Source organism: Bubalus kerabau, chromosome 1, assembly GCF_029407905.1.
Source record: "Bubalus kerabau isolate K-KA32 ecotype Philippines breed swamp buffalo chromosome 1, PCC_UOA_SB_1v2, whole genome shotgun sequence".
Taxonomy (NCBI): domain Eukaryota; kingdom Metazoa; phylum Chordata; class Mammalia; order Artiodactyla; family Bovidae; genus Bubalus; species Bubalus kerabau.
Genome location: NC_073624.1, coordinates 180,572,279 through 180,591,666, shown reverse-complemented (window position 1 = coordinate 180,591,666; position 19,388 = coordinate 180,572,279). Strand labels below are relative to the sequence as shown.

The following is a 19,388-nucleotide window of genomic DNA, read 5'->3' as shown; positions in this document are numbered from 1 at the left end:
ACCCAGTGCAGATGCCCTGATCACAGCCTTGGTCCCCACCCAGCTTGATGAGGGTTTAAATGTAGTAGCCCAGGCTGGCCTGAAATCAGGGCCAACTTCTTGGAGGTGGTGGAACAACAGGCTGAGTTTGTGAGGGATGGAAAGGGGACTGGACAACAGGGCAGGCACGTGGGGTGCTCAGCATCCTGGCCCAAAGCAGCAAAGCATGGAGCGCACAGGTGAGGGCTGTTCATTAATTCCCTGCCCATGGGGACACCTTGGAAGGGTATACTTCTTTTGAAGGAAACTAGTAAAATGAGTAAAAAACAGCCTCCAAACAGCAGAGCACCCACCAGGAGGCTCATGGCCCACCGCCTTCCCCTCAACTCTGGAGAAGGATCATTGCTCAGTGACGGAGCACTTGCAGTGCACCAGGCACCGTCCGAGCCGTTGGAGAGAACAGCGTGCACACATCAGACACGTGGCCCTCTCAGGGCTGAGGTGCCGACTTAATCTCTCGGAACTTGTAACGTGCCGGTCCGGAGGGGTGGTGGCCCCCAGCCCACTGGACTTTCCTCCCCGCGGGGATGGGACGGTCTCAGGGCAGCAGTAAGGGTTGTTCAATCTTGGGACCCCACCTGGGGCCTTGCTCTACATAAGACCACAGGCAGTACGCGCTCATGAGAGTGCCCACCAGGAACTTGGGGGTCGTGCTATATGGCTTGAGGTCGTTGCTCCCAAAATAGTGGCAGGGGGCACTAACAGTGGAGGGGGCTGCTAACTGGGCTCGGCTGGGAAGGTGGGGCAGGATCCGACTTAACGGATGGCGACTTCCGGGAACCTGCGTGGTTGCTGTGCGCATGCGCCTCCTTCCGGGGAGGCTCCGCCCCCTCCGCGTATTCCGGCTCCGCCCCCGGTGCGAGCGGGCCCCTGGAGCCCGGAGAAAAGCGGTGAGCACGACTCTGATAGCATGAGTTTGGAGGCGATCCGCTACTCGCGGGGCTCACTACAGATCCTCGACCAGCTGCTGCTGCCCCAGCAGAGCCGCTATGAAGCGGTGGGCTCGGTGCGCCAGGCCTGGGAAGCCATCCGTGCTATGAAGGTGGAGCCGCGTGGCGGAGCTCAGGTTAGGGTGGGAGTGGTTGCCCTGACTGCTGTCCCTGACGCCCCCAATTCCCCCTCCAGGTGCGTGGCGCCCCAGCTATTGCCCTCGTGGGCTGCCTTAGCCTCGCCGTGGAGCTGCAGGCAGGCGCCGGGGGACCTGGCCTTGCCGCACTCGTGGCATTCGTCCAGGACGCGCTGAGCTTCCTTGTCACCGCCCGGCCCACCGCCGTCAACATGGCCCGCGCCGCACGGGACCTGGCAGACCTCGCGGCCCAGGAGGCGGAGCGGGAGGGCGCAACTGAGGAGGCGGTCCGAGAGAGGTAAAGGAGCCACGTGCCCGGCACTGTTCAAAACCGAGGCTGTTCATTCGTTCACTGGTGGTGGTGCATAGCTGCCAGTTTTACAGATGGGGAAACTGAGGCAGGGTGCTCTTAATCCAGGGCCACACAGGCAGGCCTAGGACTCAACACCGGGCCGCCTGGCCCCCAGGTCCTTGAACTTAATCCCCTGACTGTGTCTTCCCTGAACGTCCCCAGCCCTATCTGCCCTTAGAGGTCCTTTTAAGTGCCACCTGGTTACCTGGTTTTTGCTTTTGAGAAATTTTGTTTCCAGCCCTGGTCCTCTCCCTGCTCTCTTCCCACTCTTTCCCTCCACATCTGCTACACAGATATTCTCCATTAACCCCACCAGACTTGCTCCTGCCTCAGGGCCTTTGCACACTCAGAGTTTGCAAGCCAGATATCCGTCTAGCTAATCTCCTCCCCCTCAGGTCTCAGGTTTCTGCCTTCCCCATCCCCCATATAATACAATTCATCCCCTACCCTCTGTCTCCTGACTGCTGCCTTTTCCCTCCCCTTTATTGTCTGCTATTCATTTGCCTACCCAACCCCAGTGTCAACTCCCTAGAAGAGGAGATTTTTGTCTTATTCACTGCTATGTCTCCCAGTGCCTGACACACAGGAGATGCCTGGTACGATGTTTTGCGAGAGCGAATGGAGTTACAGATAGGTGGTTGTAGAAGAAGGGACCAGCCCCCTGCTGAGAGAGGCTTTCAGCAAGAGAAGGCTAATAAGGCAGTGTTGGGCCGTGAGGAGGGGCTGGGGTGGGCCCTGAAGCCTGGCGGCTGGTGCTCAGAGCCCCTTGTTGGCCTCAGAGTGATCTGCTGGGCCGAGGACATGCTGGAAAAAGACCTCCGGGACAATCGGAGCATCGGGGACCTGGGAGCCCACCATCTCCTAAAGCGGGCAGCACCCCAGGGTGGCAAGGTGACCGTGCTGACCCACTGCAACACTGGTGCGCTGGCTACCGCTGGCTATGGCACAGCCCTAGGTGAGTGGGCATCCACAGGAATGGGGGAGGTCCCTTTTTGGATGAAAGAGAAAGAAACCCAAACCACTTAATGCATCCCCCAGAAAGGTGAATTTATTAGTTGTTGCACAGAAACACACACAAGGGGTTGGCTTCAGGTATGGCTGGATCTGGGGACTCAGTAGCATCAGGATCTTTCTATGCCCATCCCTAAGGTCTGCCCTCCTTAGATTGGCATCATCCTCTCACTCGACTGGTTGGCCAGGATTCAGATCTTGAGGAAAAGAGCCAAGGATCTCTATTTCGACAGTGTCAAAAAGTCCTTGTATCTTGGAGGCCATGATGGAGTCACTTACCTACCCATCTAGGATCAATCACTCAGTAGGCCTCACCTGAGCCATGTGCCTAGAAAGTGGGTAGAATCTGGGCTCTAAGAGGACTGAGAGGAAGGGCATAGCCCCCTAAAGAAAGATTAGAGTAGCTGTGACCAGGACTTGGGGGACTGGGTCCTGGCACTCAAGGCAACAGAGTCCACCTGATTCTTAATTCTCCTGGATGTTTCTCTGCCTGCCTCAGTCCCAGCTTTGTGCCTGGATACTGAGGCAATGAATTCATTCGTTTACTCGTGCTTAGGGATTTCCCTTGTGGTTCAGTGGCTAAGACTCGACGCTTCCGATGCAGGGGGCCCAGGTTCCATCCTTATTCAGGGAGCTAGATCCCACGTGCCACAACTAAGAGTTCGGATGCTACAACTAAAGATTCCACATGCCTCAACTAAGACCTGACGCAACCAAATAAATAAATATTAAAAAAAAATAATACTTACACTTAATAAGTGCTTATCTACTGTGTTCCTCATTATTCATCCATGCATCCATTCCTTCAATCACTCAACATTTATTGAGCACCTACTGTGTGTGCCATCATTCATACATGTGTGCATTCCTTCATTCATTTGACAAACATTTATTAAGCACCTACTATTTGCCAAGCACCATTCTAGCAGTTAGGGACCCAGCAGTGGAGAAAATAGAAGGAATAGACAAAGGCACGTCAACAGATACCTATCATTCATTTCAAGGTGGTACACACTAAAGAGAAAGAGCAGGGGATGGCAGTGTGGGGGTTGCTATGTAAGATGGAGTAATCCTGGAAGGCCTCACAGAGAAGGCTTTCTCTAAGCACATGTGTACCAGGCAGAAGGGAACAGCCACTGCAAGGGCCTGGGGGCGGACTGCATGGTTTGGAGTTCCATGCTGCTAGCCAAAGGGTCACCATGCCCATCTATCCCTTGCTGTCTTATCCTCGCCTCTTCTGGTGGGCTGGGCCCCACAGGTGTGATCCGCTCACTGCATAACCTGGGCCGTCTAGAGCACGCCTTCTGCACGGAGACTCGGCCCTACAACCAGGGAGCCCGGCTGACAGCCTTTGAGCTGGTCTACGAGCAGATCCCCGCCACCCTCATCGCCGACAGCATGGCAGCAGCCGCCATGGCCCACCAAGGCGTGTCAGGTCAGCAGGCAGAGGCACCGGTGGGCAGGGCTCCAGCATCCAGGGCTGGGTGGATCCTGACTCCCAGCATCTCATTCCCCAGCTGTTGTCGTGGGAGCGGACCGCGTGGTTGCCAATGGCGACACAGCCAACAAGGTGGGCACCTACCAGCTAGCCATCGCAGCCAAGCACCATGGCATCCCCTTCTATGTGGCTGCCCCTAGCTCCTCGTGTGACCTCCGCCTGGAGACAGGCCGGGAGATCGTCATTGAGGAGCGTCCCGGCCAGGAGCTGACTGACATCAATGGGGTCAGGATTGCGGCACCAGGTAAGACTTCCACTCAGAGAGGGGTACACCACAGTGCCTGGGGACCTCTGTGTAGGCACCTTGACTGTCACGTGGCAGGTGGCATCTGGGTTATCATCAGCCTTCTAAGACAGGCAGTTCCTTTAAGCCATGTTATTAGAACAGACATGTCTTGGAAGTCAGATTCACTGATGTGCGTGTGTGCTCAGTAGTATCTGACTCTTTGCAACCCCATGGACTGTAGCCTGCCAGGCTCCTCTGTCTGTGGGATTCTCCAGGCAAGAAGACCGGAGTGGGTAGCCATTCCCTTCTCCAGGGGATCTTCCCAACCCAGGGATCAAACCCACGTCTCCTACATTGGCAGTCAGAGTCTTTACCACTGAGCCACCTGGGAAGCCCCCTTCCATGGTCAGAAGGTACAGTAATGAGTCAGGAGACTTTGAGCGAATTGTCTTCTTATCCACCTCTGTTTTCTCACTTGGATAACAAGTAAGAATACCACCTGGTCAAGTGCTTTTGAAGAGACAGATATTTCTCAGCCTCCCCACACTTCTGACTGTAGCCAGGTGCCTAAAATTCATCCATAAGGGCCCTATGAGCTATTGTTATGACCTACCACATACACCCAGGATGTTCAACAAGTTAACCCAGGTGACATCGAGAACAGTGCCTGGCCCTTAGTTAGTGCTCATTAAATAGAAACAGGTTACGATTGAAAACTTTTATAAAAAGGACCAGTTAGGGATAGTTAGGGAGTTTGGGGTTGACATATACACAGTGGTATATTTATTTATTTTTATATCTATATCCATTCCCAATGGCTTGGAGGTAAAGAACCCACCTGCAATGCAGGAGACGTGAGTTCCATTCCCTAGGTCGGGAAGATCCCCTGGAGGAGATGGCAACCCACTTCTGTCTTCTTGCCTAGAAAATTCCACGGACAGAGGAGCTGGGTGGACTACAGTCTGTGGGGCCGCAAAGAGTCAGACATCATTGAACGCATGATGGATGGGTGTCAAGTTATTCGATTTAACTCACATTTCAGTTCAAAGATTTCTGTACACTGCTGTATTTAAAATGGATAACCAATAAGGACCTACCGTATAGCACAGGGAACGCTGCTCAATATTATGTAACAACCTAAACGGAAAAAGAATTAAAAAAAGACCAGTTAAAACTCCTAAGCACTGAAAATACAATGAGGCCAGCATCCCTTACTCCAAATATGGAATGAGTGTAAAACAATACTGTACAGCTAAGCGGAGGGAAGTCCTAATATTCTATTGTTTTCTGCTGCGATTCCTTATAGCTTTCTAAAAATAGGACACATTAGCAAACTATTATATATACAATGGGTTAACAACAAGGCCCTGCTGTATAGCACAGGGAACTATATTCAACACCCTGTGATAAACCATAATGGAAAAGACTATGAAAAATAAACAAAAATAGATACATTAATTCTGAAAAAATTTTTCTCAGTGTTTTTTGATGCCCCTGCCTTCCTAGGGGCTTAATTATTTAGCACTGGTCAAAATCCACAAGACCATGGAAAGCGGAACTGACAACCCAGCCTGCTTTTCCCTCCAGGAAAGCTGGGTAACACAGACCAGGTGCAATCCAGCGACCCCAGTCTCTGCTGTCACAGGAATGTAGGCCCCAGGGTAATCAGTCTTCTGATTTTTCCAAGAGAAGCCTTAACATTTGTTATAGGGATAAAATCTCCCACATTTTGAAAACTGAAAGTGTTAGTTGCTCAGTCGTATCCAACTCTGCGATGTCATGAACTGTAGCCCACCAGGCTCCTCTGGCCATGATTTTCCAGGCAAGAGTACTGGAGTGGGTAGCCATTCCCTTCTCCAGGGGATTTTTTGAAAGCTGACTGCTAATTCAGTGGTCTTAAAAAAATAACTGAGCCAGAGAAAACCATATGCAGCCTCTTGTGTAAGAGGTTGTTATTCATTCACCAGATAGATTTTTAAGTACCTGATCAATGCCAGCTGCCATGCTAGGGGCCAGGGATACAGGAGTGAAAAAAGAGTTAAAAGTGGGATTTCCCTGGCAGTCCAGTGGCTAAGACACAATGCTTCCGTAGCAGAGGGCTTGGGTTTGATCCCTGCTCTGGGAACTGAGATCCCTCATGCGTCTTGGCACAACCGAGGAAAAAAAAAAGACAAGTCCCTACTCTCGTGGAGCTGACAGTCCAGTGGGGAGACAAATGACAGACGAGACAGAGTAAAATTCCAATGTATGTTTTCAGAAGGGGATAAATAAACGAGGCACAGAAGGATACAGGAAGTGTCTCTTCAGGGAGTGGGTTAAACAGGATGATTAGCGAAGTTCTCACTGAGAAGGTGACATTTGAGCAAAGACCTGAAAGGAAATGAAACATTAAATCATATGCATATCTGAGGGAAAGCATCCAGGCAGAGGGCACAGTCCATGCAAAGGCCCCGGGGTGAACTCTTGGAGGTTCCTAAAGAGATTTTTCGGAGAAGGCAATGGCACCCCACTCCAGTACTCTTGCTTGGAAAATCCCATGGATGGAGGAGCCTGGTAGGCTGCAGTCCATGGGGTCGCTAAGAGTCAGGCACGACTGAGCAACTTCACTTTCACTTTTCACTTTCATGCATTGGAGAAGGAAATGGCAACCCACTCCAGTATTCTTGCTTGGAGAATCCCAGGGACAGAGGAGCCTGGTGGGCTGCCGTCTGTGGGGTTGCACAGAGTCGGACATGACTGAAGAGATTCTTGGAGCAGGCACAAGTTGGGTAGCCGTGTATAAGTCTTTGAAGCCTTCTTAGCAACAATCCGGGAATGTCAGGGTGTCTAAACTTGTTACTGGGTGTCAAAACCCATGCATTTGTGTATTTTGGGGGTCAGGATCCCCAGATTCTCAAGGATTCCCCAACCCCAAGAACCACCATGAGGGAGACATGTGACAATAGCTTAAGTACATCCACTGACCAAATACCTGCCTTCTTGCTTCTCCTCCCTGCAGGAATTGGGGTTTGGAATCCTGCCTTTGATGTCACCCCCCACGACCTCATCACTGGCGGCATCATCACAGAGCTGGGCGTCTTTGCCCCCGAGGAGCTCCAGGCAGCCCTTAGTGCCACCGTCTCCTGAGTGGAACACCCTAGATGGACCCCAGAAGTAACCAGCCTAGCTCTCCATAGCTTCCATATGCCCTCCATATCCCCATTATTTTTATAATAAACTTATTGAATGTTCTGCACAACCGCTGACCTTCTTTCCATAACCACAGTACTTCCCAGAGCAGGGACATCAGGCAGAATACAGGAAGAGCCTGTGTGTGGCTTGAGAGGCCAGCATCTGGAGCCCAGCTGCCTGAGTTCATATCCCAGCTCCACCTCTTTTTCTGCAGTGTGATCTTGGCCACATCCCTTCATCTCTCCCATACTTTCTTTTTCTCATTTATAAAATGCAGATTATACTGGTACCTCCCTCTTCAATTGCTCTCAGGGCTGAAATGAAGGTGACACCTCAGGTGCAGAATTTTAAAAGGATGTCATAAGAAGCGCAGTAATCAAGATAAATGGGCTTCCCTGATAGCTCAGTTGGTAAAGAAGCACCTGCAATGCAGGAGACCCCAGTTCGATTCCTGGGTCAGGAGATCCCCTGGAGAAGGGATAGGCTACCCACTCCAGTTTTCTTGGGCTTCCCTTGTGGCTCAGCTGGTAAAGAATCCACCGGAAATGCAGGAGCCCTGGGTTCGATCCCTGGGTTGGGAAGATACCTGGGAGAAGGGAAAGTCTACCCATTCCAGTATTCTGGCCTAGAGAATTCCATGGACTGTATAGTCCATGGGGTCACAAAGTCAGACACAACTGAGTGACTTTCACTTTCAATCAAGATAAATAACAGCTTTATGCTTTTTTTTTTTTTTTTTTTTTGGAAAAATCAAAATTAATGCAGGGAATTTCCTGGTGGTCTAGTGGTTAGAACTCTGCACTTCTGCTGCAGCGGGCACAGAAGGGGAACTAAGATCCGGCATGCCAGTGGCACAAACAAAAAAAAAATTGGGACTTCCCACTCGTGGCCCAGTGGTTAGGATTCTGCCCTTCCAATACAGAGGGCACAGGTTCTATCCCTGGTCAGGGAACTAAAATCCCATGTGCTTCATAGTGTGCCCCCTCCCCAAAAAAAAGAACAGAAAAGAAAGAAAAATTAATGCAAAAAAAAAAAGACCTCCACGATGAACAAAATATCAAGATATTCAATAGAATGAAACCCTGACCTTTCTTATCCTGACTTTGCCTAAGTTTTGATAACCAGTGCTCATACCAATAACATTTATTTACAGTGTCAGACAGCCAGTCCACAGGCTGTGGTGGGCAATTTGATTTTTTTAATATTAAAATACTATTTTTGAATGTTGAAAATATTTTTATCTTGGTTACTTAAGTTTGGTGTGCTTAGTCACTCAGTCGTGTCTGACTCTTTGCCATCCCATGGACTGTAGCCCACCAGGCTCCTCTGTCCATGGGATTTTCCAGGCAAGAGTACTGGAGTGGGGTGCCATTCCCTTCTCCAGGGTATCTTCCCAACTCAGGGATCGAACCCAGGTCTCCCACATGGTAGGTGGATTCTTTACCCTCTGAGCCATCAGGGAAGCTCATTGAAGTGTGGGGCACCATTTAAAAAAATTTTTTTTTAGGTAAACTGAGTTTTACTAACAAAAAGCATAAGACAAGTTTTACGGAACAAGTGACCAATAAATGTTAGGCTATCATTATAACCCTTCGAAATTTTTGCCAAACGCTGGCTATGATCAACTATCATTGTGGGTAGCTCGTCCCTTTAACTTTGCCACGTTGTATCCCGTGAGTCATTGCGCCCTTCAGCCCCACTGTATCCCATCGTGCCCTGCGCCTTCCTTCTGCGACTTCCCCCTCTTCCGATGCGTGGCTGATAATGGCGCAGGGGCAGCGCAAGTTCCAGGCGCAGAAGCCAGCGAAGAGCAAGGCGGCGGCGGCGGCGGCCTCGGCGCGGAACCGGGGCCCGAGGAAGGGCGGTGAGAAGCGGGCTGGGGACTCAGGGGTGAGGTGGGCCCGATGTTCTCCAGCCTCACGAGAGCGCGTTTCTCCCTAGGTCGCGTTATCGCACCCAAGAAGGCACGCATAGTGCAGCAGCAGCAGCTCAAGAAGGTGAGTGTGGGCGTGCAGCGGGTCGGGGATGGAGAAGTCCCAGTGCTGTGAGCCTCAGTTTCCTCCTTTGTGCGGTGGGTACGGAAACTATCTACCAACCAACGGGCCTCCTAAAGCAGGGATTGGCGCGCAGGAAAGTGTTCATATTGTTAGCTGCTTTCGCGAAATTGTCCTCGTTAGTCAGTTCAGTTCAGTCACTCAGTCATGTCCGACTCTTTGCGACCCCATGAATCGCAGCACGCCAGGCCTCCCTGTCCATCACCAACTCCCGGAATTCACTCAAACTCATGTCCATCGAGTCGGTGATGCCATCCAACCATCTCACCCTCTATCGTCCCCTTATCCTGCCCCCAATCCCTCCCAGCATCAGGGTCTTTTCCAATGAGTCAGCTCTTCGCATGAGGTGCCCCGAGTATTGCAGTTTCAGCTTCAACATCAGTCCTTCCAATGAACACCCAGGACTGATCTCCTTTAGGGTGGACTGGTTGGATCTCCTTGCAGTCCAAGGGACTCTCAAGAGTCTTCTCCAACACCACAGTTCAAAAGCATCAATTCTATGGCAGTCAGCTTTCTTCACTGTCCAACTTTCACATCCATACATGACCATTGGAAAAATCATACCCTTGACTAGACAGACCTTTGTTGGCAAAGTAGTATCTCTGCTTTTCATTCAATATGCTATCTAGGTTGGTCATAACTTCCCTTCCAAGGAGTAAGCATCTTTTAATTTCATGGCTGCAGTCACCATCTGTAGTGATTTTGGAGCCCCCAAAAATAAAGTCTGACACTGTTTCCACTGGTTTCCCCATCTATTTCCCATGAAGTGATCGGACCAGATGCCATGATCTTTGTTTTCTGAATGTTGAGCTTTAAGCCAACTTTTTCACTCTCCTCTTTCACTTTCAACAAGAGGCTTTTTAGTTCCTCTTCACTTTCTGCCATAAGGGTGGTGTCATCTGCATATCAGGTTATTGGTATTTCTCCCAGCAGTCTTGATTCCAGTTTGTGCTTCTTGCAGCCCAGCGTTTCTCATGATGTATTCACATATAAGTTAAATAAGCAGGGTGACAATATACAGTCTTGATGTACTCCTTTTCCTATTTGGAACCAATCTGTTGTTCCATGTACAGTTCTAACTGTTGCTTCCTGACCTGCATATAGATTTCTCAAGAGGCAGGTCAGGTGGTCTGGTATTCCCATCTCTTGAAGAATTTTCCACAGTTTATTGTGATCCACACTGTCAAAGGCTTTGGCATAGTCAATAAAGCAGAATGTCATGCAGATGTTTTTCTGGATGTTTTTTCGATAATCCAACGGATGTTGGCAATTTGATCTCTGGTTCCTCTGCCTTTTCTAAAACCAGCTTGAACATCTGGAAGTTCACAGTTCACGTACTGCTGAAGCCTGGCTTGGAGAATTTTGAGCATTACTTTACTAGCATGTGAAATGAGTGCAATTGTGCGGTAGTTTGAGCATTCTTTGGCATTGCCTTTCTTTGGGATTGCAATGAAAACTGACCTTTTCCAGTCTTGTGGGCACTGCTGAGTTTTCCAAATTTGCTGGCATATTGAGTGCAGCACTTTCACAGCATCATCTTTCAGGATTTGAAACAGCTCCACTGGAATTCCATCACGTCCACTAGCTTTGTTCGTAGTGATGCTTTCTAAGGCCCACTTGACTTCAAATTCCAGGATGTCTGGCTCTAGGTGGGTGATCACACCATTGTGATTATCTGGGTCGTGAAGCTCTTTTTTGTACAGTTCTTCTGTGTATTCTCACCACCTCTTTTTAATATCTTCTGCTTCTGTTAGGTCTATATCATTTCTGTCCTTTATTGAGCCCATCTTTGTGTGAAATGTTCCCTTGTTATCTCTAATTTTCTTGAAGAGATCTCTAGTCTTTCCCATTAAGTTGTCCTCATTAATAGACATCAAAAAAACAGGCAGCCTGGGAAAGGAGTTAAAAACCTCTGCCTTGCAAGAAGGATGTGCTGGATGCAAAACGCAGTTCCGTTGACAGCTAGTGTATCTACACCCCAAAGATCTTAACTGAAATGGTCCTAGTGATAGCACTTCTGTCCTAGAACTATCAGGATTCAGGGCCATAGGAGTGCTTGTAGGGGAACAGGGTTAAATTTATAAAGAAGTTGCGGAAAGACTTGTTAAGATTGCAGAGAAGTTTCAGAGAGATCTGGGGGAGTCAGATCTGAATTTGAATTGCACTCTGCACAGTAATTCGCCCTTTGTTGTTGTTCAGTCGCTAAGTCGTGTCAGACTCTCTGTGACCCTGTGGACTGCAGCACGCCAGGCTTTCCTGTCCTTCACTATCTCCCAGAGTTGCTCAAACTCATGTCCATTGAGTCGGTGATGCCATCCAACCATCTCTTCATCTGTCGCTCCTTCTCCTGCCTTCAGTCTTTCCCAGCATCTGGGTCTTTTCCGGTGAGTCAGTTCTTCGCATCAGGTGGCCAAAGTATTGGAGCTTCAACTTCAGTGTCAGTCCTTCCAATGAATATTCAGGGTTGATCTCCTTTAGGATTGACAGGTTTGATCTCCTTGCAGTCCAAGGGACTCTCAAGAGTCTTTTCCAACACCACAGTTCAAAAGCATCGACTGTTCAGTCCTTTGCCCTACAGTCTTAAGCATATTGTTCAGAGCCTCAGTTTTTTGTCTTTTTGTTTTGGCTGCAGCATGCAGCTTGCAGGATCTAGGTGCCCCAAACCAGGGATTGAACCCTTGCCCTCTGCAGTGGAAGCACAGAGTCTTACGCCAGGATGTGAGAGCCTCAGTTTTCTTAGACCTGGGTACCCTGCTTACCTCCACCTGGCAGCTGGAGGAGGGAAGTGTCTCTTGGGCAGCTCAAGCTCAGTATGTCCAAAACCAGGCTCTCCCACTCTGCTCCATCACCCCACCATGATCCTACCAGTCTCTCCTTCCAGATATTCAGGATTCCCCCTTTCTCATCCAGGTTGGATCTCATCCTTTTTGCCTTCAGGATTTTTTTTTTTTTTTTTTTTTAATATTTATTTATTGGGCTGTGCTGGGTCTCAGTTGCGGCAGACGGACTGTTGTGGCATGTGGGATCTAGTTCCCTGACCAGGGATCAAACCTTAGCCCCCTGCATTGGGAGCACAGAGTCTTAGCCACTGGACCACCAGGGAAGTCCCTGCCTTCAGGATTAATCTAGAATGCACTCACTTTTCACCTCCTTGACCCCCCTCCCACCTGGCCCCATCCCGTCATCTAAAAACACCTGGACTAGAGCAGTCACATCTTCCCAGATCTGCTTCCCCCGCCCCTCCAGTAATAGCCACGGGGCGCTGTTGAGCATCTGAGAGCTCCTGAACCGGGGCAGCTCTGCTCAGAACCCTGCATGACTCCCACCTCTTTCAGGAAGAGCCTAAGTTCTCCCCATGGGACCTGGCACTTTTTACCCCTGTCTTTGCCCTGCCCTCACCCGCTCCCTCTCTTTCCTCCTGGCTCACTCCCTCTAGCCTAACTGGCCCCTTAACTGCCCCTTGACCCACCTGGGAACGTTGGCACTACTTGTTTCCTCCACCTGAATTCTTTCCCAGAAATCCACACTGCTTCCTTCCTCCAGGTCAAGGCTGGCAGCCAGCGTTGCTTCTGAGCAGCCATCCCTGATGGTAACCTCACCACCGCACCTCTCGCTCATTATCCTTTCTCTTTCCTCCACAATAGCACTTATTATCCTCCATCATTCAACAGTTTACCAGAGTGTCATTGAAGGTTACACACACACACACACACACACACGTGTGCGCAGTCTCTCTCTCTCTCTGAATGTCAGCTCCGTGAAGGCAGAAGGTTTTCTGTATCTTTGCTATTGTGTCCCCTGCGCCCAGGTGTGTGGTGACACCCATGGTCACCATGGTCATTGGAACTCATAGAGCAAGGGAGCAGTTTAGGTAATAGGATTAAACTGTCAGTTTTGGACCCAAACACTTGGGCTCTGATTGCTATTCCTTTATTTGTTCCACCCCATATCTCTCAGAGCCCCAGTTCACCATTTGCCAAGCAGAGATGATGGGACAAGAAGGGGCTGGAGTTTTAAGCCAGAGAGTCTGGGCGGGCTGGGTTCCAGTTTCCCATCGCTCAGATAGTTTGGGAGCCCTGGCCAAGTGCCTCCTTCCTGCAGGTGCCTCTGTTTCTCCATCCATAAAATGGGAATGAGCAGAAGTTTAGAAGCTGAGGTCCAGAGATGAGAGGGATGTTTTGTGTGTTCCAGTGTTCTCAGAGGCTGGGAGCGCCAGCCACCAGACTCTCAGGTGCTTTTTCAACGAGAGAGTTGCTGATCTAGCCCCTGGTGAGCTCACAGAACAAAAGGCAGCAGGCCAGGCCCTCCCTCCCACCTCAGGTCCCAGTCTGATTGCTCCATGCTTGCTCCCCCCAGAACCTGGAGGTTGGGATCCGGAAGAAGATTGAGCATGATGTGGTGATGAAAGCCAGCACCAGCCTGCCCAAAAAGCTGGCGCTTTTGAAGGCCAGCACCAAGAAGAAGGAGGCCTCCTCCTCCACCAAGATGCCTGCCTAAGGATGCGCCCCAGCCGTGACCACCACTGCAGCCCCCTCCTCTGTGCTCAGACCTGTGCAGGTAACCCCACGGGAAAGAGGAACTGTGCTCTCCAGAGACTTGAATTGCACCTTGAACTTGACTGGGGCCTGGCCCATGAGCCGTTGAGTAGCAGGTCAGAAGCGCACTGCTGGCTTCCCAGGGGCCGAGGTCTTCTCCGCACAGGCCAAGGCCAGGGGGATGTCTTCACCGACTCCCTGTGTCCCCACTACCCCCTCCCACATCCTGTCTGGATAACTTGGAGCAAGACACCTGACTTTGTCATTCCTCCCATGGTCACATGCTCCTGTGAGCAGGCCGTGCTGGGGCCTCGGGCCAGGTGCCTGGACCGCCCGGCCAGCCCCGGTTTACACACGAGCCACATGTCCAGGGAAGGGTGGACAAGCTTCTGCACCTCCAGCCTGGGGGCTGAAGGAGAGTCTTTTCTTCCTTCCTTCCTTGGGTGACTCACCTGCTTGCCCTCCACACATATCCCTGTGTCTTCCCGTCTGCCAGGGACAGGCCAGACAGCCTAGGGAGCCACTTTCCCATCCTCGGGGCAGACACTGACACCACCTTGTAGAGTCAAAGTGCTGATTAAACCAGAAGCGTTTTCAGACTTCTCTGTGCCACCTTTATGTTTATAAAAAGTCATAACAGTGAGTATGTAGCCGTGCCTGTGGCCCAGACGCGGTTCAGGTGCTTCCCACACGTCTCATCTCAATCCTCACGATGCCCAGGTCAGGTCACGTCATTCATGGTCCGGAGCAAGGACTTGAGCCCGCCACCGGCAGAATCGCAGTGCACTCTCTCAGCTGCCAAACCACTGCCTCCCTTCACAGACCCACGTTTCTGACCTGTTCATCCTGGGCTCCCCTCCTCTAAATCTGCCGTCTTGAAGACCAACCAGTTATGGTTTTGAGATTAAGGTGGCCAATTCTGATGAAACTGGTAGAAAATCCTACTTAAAGAGTGTTGTCATATCCTAGTGGCTTGCCTAGTGGCTCGGTGGGTAAAGAATCCGCCTGCAATGCACGAGACACTGGAGTGCAGGTTTGATCAAGGACCTGGGGAGCAGGGACCAGGGCAGGCTATAGTCTGGGGGATGCTAAGCTGCTGTCTTTGGAGGGAGGTGGGCATGTGGTGGCTGATCCTCCCAGGCGAGTGACTAATTCCCTGGTGGCCCAGCCTTTCCCAGCCAGTCTCACCCACCCTACATGGGTTTCCTTTGTCCCACATAGTAGTGGTCAACATTTTTTGAACACCCAACATTTTTCTAAAAAGAGGGAACAGGGACTTCCCTGGCAATCCAGTGGTTAAAACCCCACACTCCCAGTGCAGGGGGCACGGGCAGTCCCTGGTCTGGAAGATGTCACATGGCTCAGCCAAGTAACAAAGCAGGGGACAACCACTGTGGAAAACAGTCCGGTGGCTCCTCACTAAGTTTAGCCCGGAGTTGCCACTATGTGACCCGGCCCTTCTCCCAGGCACACACCTTAAGGGACTGAACTCAGACAGCATCTCACACACTACATTCACAGCAGCACTGGTCAGTCACCCAAAGGTGGCAGTAACCAAATGCCCAGCAGATGACCGGATAAACAAAATGTAGATTATCCACACAATGGAATATTTATTATTTGGCCATATAAAACAATGGCCTCTGGTGGCTCATTGGTAAAGAATCCGCCTATAATGCAGGAGACTGGGGTTTGATCCCTGGGATCAGGAAGATCCCCTGGAGGAGGAAATGGCAACTTTGTCCAGTATTCTTGCCTGGAGAGTCCCCGTGGACAGAGGAGCCTGCCGGGCTATAGTCCATGGGGTTGCAGAGTCGGACAGAACTAAGTGACTAAGCTGTCACCATAAGACAGAACAATACAGGCTACACCATGGGTGAACCTCAAAAACACTCTGAAAGAAGACAGACACAAAAGGCCACGTAATATGTGATTCCGTATATGTGAAATATCCAGAAGAGGCGAATCCACAGAGACTGGGGTTCACTATGGGGTGCTGGGAAATGGGGAGTGTCAGCTAATGGGTATGGCTTCAGCTTTGGAAGGCAGTGATAAAATTTTGCAGCTTGATAGAGGTTGCAAACATTGTGGAGGTGCTAACTGCCACTGAATTATACCCTTCTAAATGATAAATGTTCCTTGTGGGTTTTAACCACCAGAAAAAAAGGCAGGAAGGGAAATTTCACACACCACCACCCCCCCAAAAATCCTAATTTACATCTCAAAAAAACAAGAGTTGTGGCAGCAGAGCCCTAATTTGATAGAGACTTCACAGTTTGGAGTTACCTGGAGTCCAGGGCTCAGGATTTCTGTTGGGGAGGATGGAGCTGGTGAATGGCTCACAGACCTTTAACTAGAGGGCAGGGCCGCTGCTGGGCTCTGTGACACCCCCAGGGCACATCCTTCTTTGAACCCCACCTAGGGGCCTGGACCTCCTGCCATCTGCCCACCTCACAGCAGTTTTCTACCCTAAGCAGGTAGCAAGTGACTTGTGCCCTTGAAATGGGGTTGCTTTGCACAATGGGGATTTTTCCTCAAATTATTTATGGCTGCATTGAGTCTTCGTTACTGTGCTCAGGCTTTCTCTAGTTGCAGCAAGCAGGGGCCTACTGTTTATTACAGTGTGCAGGCTTCTCGTTGCGGTGACTTCACAGGCTCTAGGGCAAACGGGCTCAGTAGTTGCGGCGCACTGGCTCAGTTGCTCTGCAGCTTGTGGGATCTTCCCTGATCTGGGATCAAATCTGTGTCTCCTGCATTGGCAAGTGGCTTCTTAGCCAGTGGACCGCTAGCGAAGTCCATGATGGGCATTCATTGTGCACCTACTGCATACCAACCTCTGGGCTAGGGAGAACTGAGAACTGACATTCTAGTGGGGAGAACAGGAAACAGGAAGTCCCAGGCCACCCCCTGCAGACCCCAGCCTCCTCCCTGAGCCGCCTCCCGGTCTTGTTCAGCCCCTGTTGCTCCTCCACTCCCAGGTGTCCCCGCAGAGAACCTCCTCTGTCCCCCGCCCCAGGAGGTGGCCACTGTGCCACTCTCCTCCGTTTTCTGTTCTGCATCTTTGTTATGTCTTGAGCACCTGGAACATTGGACAGCAGTTGCTCCACGAACAAGTGTTTGTTGAATGAAGGAAGGAAGGAACATTTTGCGTCTCAGTGAATCAGTTCTGACCATTCAAAGCACCATCCCCATACAACACGTGCTTGCCTTCCAGGTTAGCTGATTCATAACAGCCTCTTCGAGCTTCACAGCTCCGTGAATTGTCAGCAAATGATAGCAATTCAAAACCACTGTTACCTGCTCCTTCCGGCTCATCCAGCCGAGGTCCCATTGACAAGTCTCCTCCCCTGTGGAAAAACCAATTGGCCTCCATTCGCACATTTATTTACTCGAATAGTCTGAATAGTCTGATCTGTCCTTAAGAGTGCCTGTTTTTCTGGACTCTTTTGAACCTCGTGGAACATCTGCCTGGTTCCCATAGGAGTTCAATAGAAAAAAAAATCTTAATACGTGTCCTTTATTTGTCGGTGAGAGCCATGATTACACCCGCTTTTGAAAATTATCTTTTAAACTTTGTATGTGGAATCTCGAAAGGGCGAGGGCTGCCTGGGACTGTCTGGGCTCTGGGTGCCATCTGGCGCGTCCCTCGGCCACAAGGGGGCGCCTCCGACCCTGGGCCAAGCCCATGACGCAGGGCAGGCCGAGGACTCTTGTAAACTGGCTCCCTTTGTCCCTCTGATGCCAGCCTCTTTGAGGGGGACCCCCGGGGTAAGGAAAGGCATTCAGGTGTGACAGATATGGAATCTGGACTGTCAACCCATCTGTTTCGTCTTCACCCCATTCCCTCCTGAAACAGCCTCATTTCCCCCCAGCTGCCCCGACCCTCCACCCTGTCACTGCCCTGAGTGACTCCTCTCCTTCCTAGCACGTGGGTCCTGCCCGCAAATCCCCTTTTAGTGTTGCAACCGAGAGCCCCAAACTTCGGCAAATCCCCATACCTCCTGTTCTTTTCAGTCCCTCTCTGAGCCTCAGTTTCCGCATCTGTTAAATGGAGACCCTAACACGTCTTTCTGAGTGTGGAGAATTCGCTGAACCTTAAGGCTGTGACAGCTGCCTTTGTGTCCTGGATGGGGTGGGAGGCCCAGTTCCAGCCACTCAGCCTGTCTTCTTTCCCTGCTTCCAACCCACCCTCACCCCTCTGTCCACCCCCCACCCCTCCCCGCAGTCATTAAATGTGGCTTTTTCAGACAATTATTCCTGCACGAGCCTTTTCCTCTCTTGCCTCCACCTTCCCCCTCTGCCTGGAATGCCCATTTTTCCTGGCAGGGCCCTGACTCTCTGCCCATGAGTTTGTGTTCCAAAAGGGAAGAAAAGAAATGTAAGAAGCAGATCTTGCCAGCTGGGCAGGCCACAGGGGCTGCGTCCAGACCAGGAAGCGAAACTGCCCTGGCTGGTTTCCTGCCTGAGTCTTCAGGAGCCTCGGAGTGCCTGGGTGGGTGGGGGCCATGGGGGGGTGTGCTGGCAGAGGGAGGGACCCTTGGAAAGTTAGAATGGGGTGGCCACAGAGTTGTGGGGCGCAGCCCCCCTCATGTGAGACTGCAGGGTTGCCCCGTTTCTCATGGGTCTCAAGGACATGTGGGTTTGGGGTCTGGAGTTGTGGATGCCTAGACAGTGAGCTCACAGCAGGGCGGGCAGGATAAACGTGCTTCCATTCCCTGAAGCCCAAACTCACTGTCTACCCTGAGAGGACTTGCCCGTGGCTGGAACCCAACCCCCCAAACTTCTCCTTTTCTATAAGTGTTGCTGGGTTTGAAATAGGCTTGGAGACGACATCCCGGAGGTGTGACACATTTCCTAGGTGTCTCTGATTTCTCACATTCTGGGGTTGCTATGTGGCCTTGGACAACTTTCTTACCCTTTCTGGGCCTCATTCCCCTCATCAGGGATCAGAATGGAATGCTAGTGTGTCCCAAACGGTGCATTTGATCCCCATCCAATGTGATAAGACCAGCCCACTCATCAAGGTAGGGCTTGAATGCTGGCCCTACCCTTTCCTGCTGTGGATCTTGATTAAGTCACCTGACCTGTCTGTGCCTCAGTTTTCTCATCCAGGAGATGGGGATGATGGCACTATTAGTATCTCTTATTAGAGAATAAAATAAACCTCCTCACCTTGTGATGCCCCATTCTCTGTGCCTCTACACATCCTGTTCCACGGGCTTGGAGTGCCTTCTCTGGTTCAGCATCTTGGGGCACCCACTGAAGCATCGTCAGGAGAAGGACCAGCCACATACTAGATGCTGAAGGGAGCTGCTTGGAACAGCCGGACCGTGGGTCCTGTTTGCCAGGGGAGCAGCTGAAAGACTTGTTTTGGTGAAGTTCTGCCTGCTTCTCTCCTCACCCATTACCCCTTCCCCATACGTCTATCTCTGCCTC

General features: G+C 50.9%; 2 protein-coding genes across 3 annotated transcripts; both read left to right on the top strand.

Annotated features, from left to right (window-relative positions):
- Window positions 1-71: 71 nt before the first annotated feature.
- On the top strand, window positions 72-7,430 carry MRI1 (methylthioribose-1-phosphate isomerase 1). 2 transcript variants are annotated; one of them, XM_055543173.1, is made up of 6 exons: window positions 72-1,081; window positions 1,165-1,403; window positions 2,237-2,412; window positions 3,763-3,903; window positions 3,986-4,210; window positions 7,191-7,430. In XM_055543173.1, the coding sequence occupies exons 1-6, from the start codon at window positions 803-805 to the stop codon at window positions 7,316-7,318; spliced, it is 1,188 nt and encodes a 395-aa protein (XP_055399148.1). In that variant the 5' UTR covers window positions 72-802; the 3' UTR covers window positions 7,319-7,430. The 2 variants fall into 2 exon arrangements, with proteins under 2 accessions (XP_055399148.1, XP_055399141.1); XM_055543166.1 differs by having other exon boundaries at window positions 3,727-3,903.
- Window positions 7,431-9,070: 1,640 nt separating this feature from the next.
- Window positions 9,071-14,551, top strand: C1H19orf53 (chromosome 1 C19orf53 homolog). Its single transcript, XM_055543160.1, has 3 exons — window positions 9,071-9,227; window positions 9,305-9,360; window positions 13,774-14,551. The coding sequence occupies exons 1-3, from the start codon at window positions 9,128-9,130 to the stop codon at window positions 13,912-13,914; spliced, it is 297 nt and encodes a 98-aa protein (XP_055399135.1). The 5' UTR covers window positions 9,071-9,127; the 3' UTR covers window positions 13,915-14,551.
- Window positions 14,552-19,388: the final 4,837 nt, after the last annotated feature.

Coding starts and splice junctions, on each gene's coding strand:
- MRI1 (XM_055543166.1), top strand. CDS start 803: ATGGCGACTTCCGGGAACCTGCGTGGTTGCTGTGCGCATGCGCCTCCT. Junction 1,404..2,236: donor GAGGAGGCGGTCCGAGAGAG/GTAAAGGAGCCA, acceptor TGTTGGCCTCAG/AGTGATCTGCTGGGCCGAGG. Junction 2,413..3,726: donor TGGCTATGGCACAGCCCTAG/GTGAGTGGGCAT, acceptor TGGGCCCCACAG/GTGTGATCCGCTCACTGCAT.
- C1H19orf53 (XM_055543160.1), top strand. CDS start 9,128: ATGGCGCAGGGGCAGCGCAAGTTCCAGGCGCAGAAGCCAGCGAAGAGC. Junction 9,228..9,304: donor CCGGGGCCCGAGGAAGGGCG/GTGAGAAGCGGG, acceptor GTTTCTCCCTAG/GTCGCGTTATCGCACCCAAG. Junction 9,361..13,773: donor AGCAGCAGCAGCTCAAGAAG/GTGAGTGTGGGC, acceptor TGCTCCCCCCAG/AACCTGGAGGTTGGGATCCG.